Consider the following 10,321-nt stretch of genomic DNA (forward strand, 5'->3'; position numbering starts at 1 on the left):
CACGTACTGTGTTGGGCATGAGCCCTCACCATCCCTGCGGCAGCAACCCGAGGATGAGTTTCCCATACCTGCTCTCTCAGCCCCGGGTTGGGTGTCTCACCCCTCTCTGCTCCCTCATTTTGGTGGCTCATTCCTGTAAAGCAGCCAAGCAGATGGAGCAAGGGGCAGACTGGGAAGGTTTATTATTGCAGCAGATACAAGGTGTTGCGGGAAGCCAGGTGGTCCTACGGGAGAGAGGGGCTCCAGGAGCTCCACCTGTTCTCACTGGTCTTCTTCCTGACCCCACCATCCATCCCACCATCAGCTGTGGGTGGGTGCCCAGGGCTTTCTGACTCATGAATCCTGCTGCTCGGTGGGGACCTTCAGCTCCTCCATGGAGGAACAATCTGTGGCCATGACAGGCCCTGTGAGGTGGGATGGAGCGAGGAAGGATGGGGAACCAGGCTTGCTATGGTGATGTCTGATGGCTATGATGTCCTCCCTGCTGTCTCAGTGTTGTTCTCAACATGTAGCCTAAGTCGACGCTATCTGCTCAACGGGGACCAGGGTGGCCCAGTGCCAGGCCTGGCTAGTCCCTTTTTCTCTTTTTTAGCCTCACCACTCTTTCGGCATCTCATTCACCTCTCTGGTCCCCTCTGGTCCCACCTCCCTCTACCTTCTTCTTCTACCAACAGAGCTTTTGGCTGCCTTTATTCCCCCATCCTGGCCCCAATGCACTCCAGGAGATGACATCCCATGGCATGTCTACCACTTTGAGCTCCTGTGCTGGTACAGGTGTGTGTGCGGGAAGCTGGCAGGGGTCCAGGCAAAGCATGCTGGGGGGCAGGAATAGAGGGGGGTTGGGATGTGCTCGTCCTCCCTGCCAGCTCAGTCTTTCTTGAAGGCAGGGCTGTAGAGGTTGGTGTAGTAAGCCCGGCTGTACATGGCCTCGGGGCTGAAGCGGTAGGAGCCCTCGCTCACCCGCCTGTTGTAGGGGGTGAAGGCAGATTTCCGCGGGAGGGGGCACTCGGGCTCGAAGGCAGGGCTGCGGTAGAGGTTGTGCCGCAGGAAGAGGGGGTCCTCCAGCCCCAGGAAGGAGAGGGGGTGATGGCCACGGTACAGCCGCCAGTCACCCTTCAGCTGGGATTTCTCCTCTGCAGAGGGGGTGTCAGGCTTGGAGTCCTCCTCCTTCTCCTCTGTCTCTGGGCTGGGCTTGCTGCCCCCGGCTGCCTCCTCTTCCTTTACTGACTGCCTGCGGAGCTGAGAGATGGGGTAAGCGCCCGGCTGGGCTGCACCCACCTGTCAGCTCTGCTTTCCCTCTGCTACACAGCCCCCACCAAAACCAGGGGGATCCTCAGAACAGGCCAATTTGTCCCCAGAGGGGTCCCCAGCAGAGGGGGAGTGGGTGGCTGCAGCCCCCCCAAGCAGTTGTGGTGAAGAAAGGGTCCTGAGGGAGCAGTGGGATGGGGAAAAAGGAGAGGGGACACAGTCTGAACCTGAACTTTCACCATCCCAGGAATTTATGGTCACACCCTGGCTTGACCATGAACTGTGTGAAGATGCCACCACTGGCTGACTTACCTGCTCTGTGAGAGGCAACTTGCTGTCATGGCTTGGGGGACTCTCAGGAGGAGGGTGGGACTGAGGTGTCCCAACAGCACCCCATCTTCCCGCTCTGAGACCTACTGGCACTGCCTGGTGCCATGGGGTGCTCATGGGAGGAGGTTGGGCAAAATGGGGTTTGCTGGAGGTGGATGGGGCAAACTCACCGGCACATAGCTATACAGGGTGCCCAGCAGATGCTTGGGGGCACTGACGAGGGTCCCCCCAAGAGCATCCACCGTCTCCATGGCTTTGGACAGCCTGCGGGGGGTGAAGAGGATCAAGCCCTCTGCCGCATCCCAGGCCACGGCCGGGACCTTCTTCACGCTGGAAATGCCGGAGGCACAGGCAGTTTGCAGGTTGTGAGCCACGCTGCCCACCAGCCCGGGGCTGTCCCCTGCCTGCTGAGAGAAACCAGCTCAGCTGCTGTCCCAGGCCCCGCCAGCCCCTCTGGGCAGGACAGGAGCAGCCCTGGGCTCCCCATCCCCTCCTCAGCACAAAGCCTCGGTGTTTTTGACTCGTTGCTTTGCAAAAGCCACCTCAGCCGTTTGTACAGGGTCACTCCCTGTCCCCCTTCACCTCCCCCAACTCCCAGGCCCCGTGGGACCCCCTGTCCCAGGCTGTGCTTCCGCTGCAGGCAGAGGCAGCAACCCCGACCTGTCGCTTCCTGTCCCCGTGTCCCAGCGGAGCTGCTGCTGGGGACTGTTCCCAGCCCCGCCAGCTCACACAGCCCTTCGCTGCTGGGACCGTGGCGGGGGAATTTTTCGGGGTTGTTCAGGCGCTCAGTGGGGCACTTGGTGCTGACACACCACAGCAACAAAGGAGTCTTGAATATACAACCCAGGGTGACCCTGCCTGGCACAGAGGCTGCCCACAGCACCCAGCTTCAGGGAGTCAGGGAAGGGGGCTGCCCCACTGCCAAACCCCTCCTTGCCTCTTCCAAGCTGCAGTCCAGTGTTCAGCAGGGATGGGGGCCTGGTCCCCAAGGGTGTGGGGGGATCATCCTCCATGCTGGCATGGCCCATAGACAGGAGGATGCTTTGGGGTGCTCCTGGCTCACTGCCCCCCTTTTCTCCATACCTCCTTGGTGTGGTTGTCGTCCTTCTTCCCTGCCTTCTCCTGCTTCTGCTCCGGCACCTTGCTCTGCCGCCGGCTCAGCCAGCCAGTGCTCTGCCCATCACCATGGACCTGCAGCTCCTCGGGCTCACTTGGCTTGGCCAAGCTGCCCTGGGAGGGGAGCAGAAAGACACTGCTCGGTGTGGGGCTGGCAGGTCCCATCCACCCCATCCTGCTTAACCTGAGGATTTCACAGGGGCCCTGGGGCTTGCAGGGAGCAGATGCGTTCATTTATGCACATGGGAAGACATCCCGAGGGCAGCTGGGAGCTTCACGGTTTTGGCACAGGCCAGGGAAGGGGTTCTCACTGCAGAACTGGGTGGGAGAGATGCTCCTCCTTCTCCCCCTCCTCTCCGGGCCTCTAGGGGGCTTTTTGCTTTAGGGAGGATGTTATGGCAAGGCAATAAATCAACAATATGCATTGGAAACCAGCTAAAAATAACTCATCCTGCTAACATGGTACAAGTTTGTGTGTGAACGTGCTACGGGAACTGCCAGCTCTCGCTTGTCCCACTGAGCAGCACCCACCAGCAGTGCCCACCACTCTGCTCTCAGATGTGCTCCAAAGAGCCTGAAATGTTTCATCCAAAAGCAGAATTAGCTCAAAAGAGGGTATGCGGGACAGGAACCTGACAGGTGGGTTTTGGCACTCACCAGGACGGGGATCCAGGTGGCCAGCTCCTGCCCTTTGGCTTTGGCACGCTGGAGGCTTTGGGTGGTTTGCTGGTAAGCACGGTGGGAGGCAGTGCTAACCAAGGCACCAATCCGGTCCAGGGTGCTGGGAGCACTGGGAGCACTGGGCTGCTGCTGGGACACCTTTACTGCTGACCCATGCGTCTCCTTGGATTTCTGATCTAAAGGCAGAAGAGCAGTGGGGAGGGTTACGTCCTGGTAGAACAATCCTCCTAGGCATCCCTGCACCAAAATCCAGGGGCTTCCTCCTGCCACATGCACCCCAGAAGCAAGACGCCACCCCACATGCAGCCAGCCCTCCCCAGACATGCTCAGAGGGGATTTGGGCCGCAGGACTACCTGCTTCTTCATCCTCCTCTGGCAGCAGGTACTCCATCAGCTTCTCCAGCCCTCCCAGGGCTGTGTCGACCCCCGCAGCTGCCATCTGGCTCACCGAGTTCCTCCTTGTGTACCTTGCCGTTGTTTCCACTGTGTTCTTGGTGGCCTCATAGCCCTCCGCTGCCAGCTCCATGATCTTATCCATGGAGGTGCCAATGGTGCTTTTGGCACTTTGGAGTGGGGTGGAGATGGTGTCCTTCAGTTCAGATGCGAGCTGCAGGTGGAGAGATGGAGAAAAGCCCTGCTAGTGTGCTTGGGGTGGCATGGGACAGCCGGAGGGACCACGGGGACCCTAGCTATGGCCATGCCAGCAGATAGCCCCGAGAGGGAAATAACAGCTCTCTCCAGCCTGGGCTGGAGTTAGCTGTCAAGGATGGGACATAGGACACTATTGACCTATATTTGGAGTGCCCCAACCATCCCCTGAGCTCCAGCAGCCCCTAGAGGAGTCCTTGCTTGGAGGTGCTGCCCTGTTCCCCTGAGTGGCCCATCACCATCCAGAAACAAGATCAGAGGAGACGTGCTGTGGGCTCTGCAGAGAGGCCAGGGGGTCCCAGACTGTCCTGCCTGTGACTTACCTTGTCAACGGGGTACTGGAGGGCAGGGATCTTCTCCTCCAGGTGGTCCAAGCCCCGGCAAGCCAGGTCGTTAGCCACAGCAACTGCCTTGGGCAAAAGTATGGGGGTGGGTTAGTAAGAAAATCTCCTGGGCTGCGCTAGGGGGTCTCATGTGCTAGTGCCAGTGCTGTCCTACCGAGGGAGGCTCTCATGCCTCCCTGCACTGTGTCCCCCCACCCCAGGTGGATGGACTCACACTGAGGCTCCAGCCTGCGCACCACGGGCTCCACGCTCCGCATGGCTAAGGCACTGGCACCCTGCACGCCCCGCTCATAGACCTCGCACACCGAGGCCACGAGCGGGTGGGCCTCCTTGGTGCTGGTGTAGGTTCGCTGGAGGCTTTCGCAGGTTGAGCTCACCACCGGCAGCTGCAGGACTCTCTGCACCACGTTCTCCTGCACATGGCAGACAGGCACTGGTTAGCCAACAGCCATTCCCAAGGAACACCCCATTGCCTGCACGCCGGCGGCATATGGTGTGTCGCAGTGACCACAGAGGACCTCAGCTCACGCTGGAGGAGGGCAATTTCTTGAACCCCATTGAGGGTCTCCTAGCTATGTTGTGTACGGCACAGCCATGGACAAGCAGGGTGGCTGCTGCTGCTGAAGGAGCAGGACACCAAGGCAGCATCAGAGGGGTGATGGTCTGCATCTCCCAAGCCCAACTGTCCAGGTGCTCCCTCTGGCTTTCCACCCTGCTCTGCTGCTTCTTCCATCTGACCCAGCCCTTGCTCCTGTCCTTGGACCAGCAAAGTCCATTTTGCCTATGTGGCACCTTTGCCCTGTCTGTCCTGTCACCACTGTGACAAGTAAGGGATATGGACCTCAAAAGGGAGAAGGGGAGAGGAGCAGGTCTGTCCCTAATGGCTTTGGTAGGCGCCTTTGAAGCAGAGGGCACCAGAGCTCTCTGAGGCAGCAAGGCACTGCGTCCCCCCACCCTGCTGCATGGGTGTCATGGGATACCAGTATAAACCAGCACAGCCAACTCCTGTGTGTGCTGCCAGTGCCAGAGCACGGCTCAGGGTAAATCCCTCAACGCTGGGTGAGCAGGATAAATGTGCAGCTCCAACCTTCCACTCCTGCTTTCACCTGCAGCCCATGTGGCAAGGTGAGACAACCGAGCGAGACACTGCAGCCCCAAGGGAGGAACAGAGCAAACGTTGGCTCATCATAGCAGCCATGGGACGAACACTGTTCTGGTGGCACAGGACAGAGCAGAAGAAAAAGGTGAGCTTTCCCCTGATTACAGTGGGTGAGAGGCTGAGTTTGGCTTCACATACCACCTGTGACCATGACCGGGCCGTGAATCTGCATGTTTGATAAAAACTATTGTTTTGTGCTGTATTGTGCTAATTTTGGCTTGACATGGAGCCAACCCTTCAAATCCCACAGTTCAGCAGTCCCGGGGGCTCTAGATGTTCAGAGCAGTGCTGCCTCCATAGCAGCGTGACTGCTGGAGGTCCAGGGACCACAGTGGGGACACAGACGAAAGACAGGCACTGCAGCAGGTATCACCAGGGGCTTACATCACCCAGAGTTAGCTTTCTTGAATCTGAACTATTTAATGTCAAGCACGCAAAAGGTTTTATACTTTCCCTTTGATGATGCTCTGTATTATTACAGGTAAAGATCCCTATAAAGATAACAGGGCAACATGTGGGACGGCATCAGATGTGACTCATATTCACCTGGCAGAGCTGGTATGAGCTGCCTGGTACCTTTGGCACACCTCTGCCCTCCCCCCTCTCCCTCTTCCTGCACTCACCTTGGTGCTTCCATTCTGCAGAGTCTGATTCTTCTTTGCCGTCATCCTGATGGATCCACCTGCAAAGCAAATTTGGGAGCCACAGACCCTGCTGCGAAGGCAGGGCTGGACTTGGGAATCACCTTTTTCACTCCTGCACCCCCAGAGCACGATGGAGCCGGGATCTGGGCTGAGACATGCACCTCCCCATGGGTGCAATGGATGCAGCATTGCCAAATACTTGACTTTTTACCAGTTAAGCTGTAAAACCAATGACTCCACACAGCCCTCCCCTGCTAGTGTGTCTTAACACCCAAAGAGGCAAAAAATTAGGTGAGAGGCATCTAGTTTGGAAGGGCTACAGTACAAGGAAGAATAAAGGGCATTGGCAGAGCTGTAAAGCAAACTCAGAGCAACCAGGATACTAATAGATGTGCATGGGGGCCAAGGTGAGAGATGCAAGCTGAGAAGGGGTAAGAAGGCAGGACAGGAACAGAGAAAGGAGCTGTGGATAGGGATGTGGTGAGCTGCCCAGCCATGGTCAGCATCCCCCTCCCACTCATCTGCCCCACAGCTCTGCCGCTTATGATGCCAGTGCCCATCCCTGCAGAGCCCCGGCTCGATGTAGGGGGCAAAAGCACTGCAAAGCACTTGTCTCCACTGCTCCTGGCAGGGTGACACCTGAAAGCATACCTCCAGCTCCCACCCCCGGCACAGACCCCCTTTTCTCAGCAGCAGGTGAAATTCAGGAGATTTAGGGAGTGTGGGTGATCCCTGCTCTCATCCTCTACCCAGTCCTGCTGAAGCTGTCCCCGGAGCACCTGGTGGGGAAAGGCTACTCACCGAGGGGCAGCCCGTCCCTGGCAGAGCAGGAGCAGAGGGTGGTGGCTGTGCTGTCCCTTTGCCCGGGTCCTCTGAGAGTGATGCACGGTGCCCCAGCCACTACCACCACAAGGCCCCACCTCCCAGTTGCGTGGGTTTGGGAGTTGACGGGTTGTGGTGGAAACTGGCCAAAGAGCTCCCTGAAGCACTGTAATTTCGAACAGATGATGGCAGAAAATCTCCTTCATCATCTTCCCTGCAGAGCCCAGAAGCTGTGATACAGCTGGGATGCACTGGTGTTTAATGCCACTCCACCAAGAGAAGATTAAAATAAGTCACCCTTGGACCTCACCACCTCAAAAGCAACAGATCATGAGCAGCCATGGAGAAGGTGGAGAGTCAGGCAGGGTTTGTAATAGACAATGGGGGGATGATGAGTGTGGAAGAGATTAAAATCTTGTGTTTCTGTATCCCCTGTTATCCCCCGTGGTGGACCAGGATCCTATCCTGTTGAGAAATGCAACACAGACGAAGAACATACTTCCTTCCCAGGAGAGTTTACTAACCACAAGGAGCAGAAGGCAGGCACAGGGTACACATCCTGCACAAAACAATCTAGTTTGGTCAGGTCTGCAATTTCTAAAAGAATCCACTGAGGATTTTGGCAAGGCTTTTAACTGAGGATTAGGAAGGCTTTTAACTGAGGATTAGGAAAGCTCTAGGCATTTAGAGTAGACAGAAATGGAGAAAAAGTCAGGTTGGAAGTGATCTCTGGAAGCCACTGCATCTAACTCTTGCTTAAAGCAGGGCTACCCTCAAAGCTAGATCAGGCTGCTGAAGGTCTCAGCCAGTCAAGTCTCAAAAATCCCCAAGGATAAGATTCCCGTCTCTCTGGGGCCCAGCTCCAGTGCGAACCTCACTCATGATAAGCCATTTTTTCCAACTGGAATTCCCTCTGTTGCAATTTCTGCCTGTCACCTCTTATCCTTGGTCTGTGTACCTTTGTGCAGAGTTTATGCTCCAGTCCACTGGTACAGCATGTGCTCCGTGCCCCTAAATGTCTTACCTTCCTAACGCTAGCCTCTCTCCAGATCAAAATCTTTCCTGTGCTGGTGGGGCCAAAACAGGACACGGTTCCCCAAATGTAGCCTCACAAGTATTGCATGGAGAGGAAAAACTGCTCTCCTTGACCCACTAGTGATGCTCTCGCTACTGCTGTTCTTTTGCAGCCAGCCTGCCTTGCTGTGTGGGAGGCACCCTGCGAGCTCACAACATAATTAACAAATCTGTTTCCGGTATTGATTGAAAAGAAAGAAGACACCACCTGTACGAAGCTGTGATAGGTTTTGGTTATTGACTACGGAGGTCAAGGATGAGCCACACTGCAGAGACAGCATGGTGGAAATAGGACAAATGCCAGAGGACAAAGCAATACCCCGAGGGGATGAGTGCAGATGGGAGACCCAGGCAGCCTGCTGACTGGGCTGCTGCGTCTGCTGGGCCACCTGGCAGAAGGCAGGGAGAACCTTGGTGTGCAGCTGCCCAGCATCCTCATGTAGGACACGAAGGCGTGCGCCCCATGCGCCTGCGTATCTCCCTGCTCCTGGCTGGGCTGCTCGTACGTGGTGGTGGGGTACTTCCCAGGGATGTGGGAAAGCCGCACATGGGAGGAAAATATCCCCTTTCCTCCCAAAGAGTTTCTGCAAAGCTCGCAGGCCTGCCTTGCTAGCTGGGTACAGAGGCATATCAATGTCCTGGGCTGTCTCCAGCTCGGCAGCGGGGTGAGTCACTGCTCTCCAGCCAGCGGGACAAAGGGCAGCAGCCTGCTCAAAAGTTTGCTCTCTTGGCACTGAGACATTTTCCATCCCTCCTGGCCTTGCTAAAAGTGCAGGGGGCGTGCCAACCTTCTCTCTGCCTTGGCTGGAGTTGGGATCAACAGACAACACAGCCTTTGCCCTACTAACACCCTCGCTCATCCCCTCCCCTTCCTCCGGGGCAAAAGCTGTGCCAGCCGGGGGCTCTGCAGTGCAAAGCTACCACTGCCTCCACCCCACACCAGAAATACCCACCCCACACCAGAAATACTTTCTGTGTTTCTACAGACAACATTTAGAGCTCACCGGATCAGCTGGGTGCAGGCAAGCAGAATTTTACACCCTTGCCTCCGCAGTCTGCTCCATAGCCATTAATGTACCATGGTGAGGGGATGAACCAGATCCCCAAAGACCTGAAAAGGCATCTTTACACTTAGGTCTGGGAGGGGGCTGGAGAGGTAACTCATATATTTCCGTGCCCTACAGCAGGATCAGCACCCCCTAAACTACTGCTGGAAGTTGTCTGTCCGGTTTCTTTTTAAGGACTGCCTTCCTGGGTAATCCATTTAGTCTTTTTATTTTACTTACAGTTCAAAAAAGTCACCTGTGACATAGTTCTCCTTTGCTGCAATATAAAGGTATGACCTCCTGGATGGATTTAGAGAGCAATTTATTGCCTTCCTATTGGCAGTCAAACTTTCAGATACTTGAAACCTTCTCACACCCTCCCCCATCACCTTTAATCTGCAGAACCAGTGCATTTGGTCCCTCCCTGGAGATGTTGGTTTTCAGACCTTTGATCATTCTTGCCACTCATCCGGGAATCCCAAATGGCTCACACATTTCTTGAAATATCATGCCAAGCATTAGGAAGGCCTTGTCTGCAAGCAGAGTAGAAGATTACATTGCACATTTCATGCAGACCCCTCCCGTGTTCACTGTTTCCATTACGAAATGTGTGTGAGACCAGTAATTCAGGAGGAAACTCTTGCTAAAACATTGCTGAATGCAATGCTTTATACATTGTTCAGTAAGTGACATTTTTGAGCTTCCAAGTTTGCAAAGCTCTTCCTGCAGGGGATAGGAGCTAACAGTAAGCTTGGTTTTAATGGTTATCCTAGATCCATCCCTCCCATTTTAGCTGGAGATATTACCCTTCCCTCCCTGCCCTGATCAGGCATTTGTTGTTAAACAGCTGCAACGATTTGCCCTACAACACTAAGACCCATCCAAATGAAAGGTTGTTTATAAGATACTAAAATGCAGGCACACCTGTTCCTCCCACCGCAGCTGTGCCCACGCTGGGCAGAAGGCTCCAGCTCTCTCCACCAGTACTCAAGGGCAACTGATGGCAATTGTCAAAATGTCATTTTGCTCCAGGGCGTGTCACACGCAGTTTTACCAGGTACTCACAGATTTACGTCTTCAAGTTTTTGCAACATGAGTTTGATGAGTCTGGCTGCCACCTTGCTACTGCAAAAGGACAGCTCTATAACCCAAGAGCAAATATAGCCAATGTCTCTTTGACAGTATCATCCTTCAGAAAATTTGGAGATG

The 10,321-nt window shown here is 55.4% G+C and overlaps 1 protein-coding gene across 4 annotated transcripts; it reads right to left on the reverse strand.

The window, feature by feature from the left end:
* Positions 1-169: 169 nt before the first annotated feature.
* Positions 170-10,279, reverse strand: PLIN1 (perilipin 1). Of its 4 annotated transcripts, XM_064456245.1 has the most exons (10): positions 8,017-10,279; positions 6,972-7,457; positions 6,150-6,208; positions 4,582-4,780; positions 4,347-4,429; positions 3,730-3,982; positions 3,352-3,551; positions 2,662-2,808; positions 1,749-1,985; positions 170-1,239 (listed from the first exon to the last, which is right to left on the reverse strand). In XM_064456245.1, exons 3-10 carry the CDS (start codon positions 6,192-6,194, stop codon positions 868-870), a joined length of 1,536 nt encoding a protein of 511 aa, XP_064312315.1. In that variant the 5' UTR covers positions 6,195-6,208; positions 6,972-7,457; positions 8,017-10,279; the 3' UTR covers positions 170-867. The 4 variants fall into 4 exon arrangements, with proteins under 4 accessions (XP_064312315.1, XP_064312313.1, XP_064312314.1 ...); XM_064456243.1 differs by having other exon boundaries at positions 6,150-7,457; positions 9,502-10,279; XM_064456244.1 differs by having other exon boundaries at positions 1,749-1,982; positions 6,150-7,457.
* Between the last annotated feature and the right edge of the window lie 42 nt (positions 10,280-10,321).

This window comes from Phalacrocorax carbo, chromosome 7 (assembly GCF_963921805.1).
Source record: "Phalacrocorax carbo chromosome 7, bPhaCar2.1, whole genome shotgun sequence".
NCBI lineage: Eukaryota > Metazoa > Chordata > Aves > Suliformes > Phalacrocoracidae > Phalacrocorax > Phalacrocorax carbo.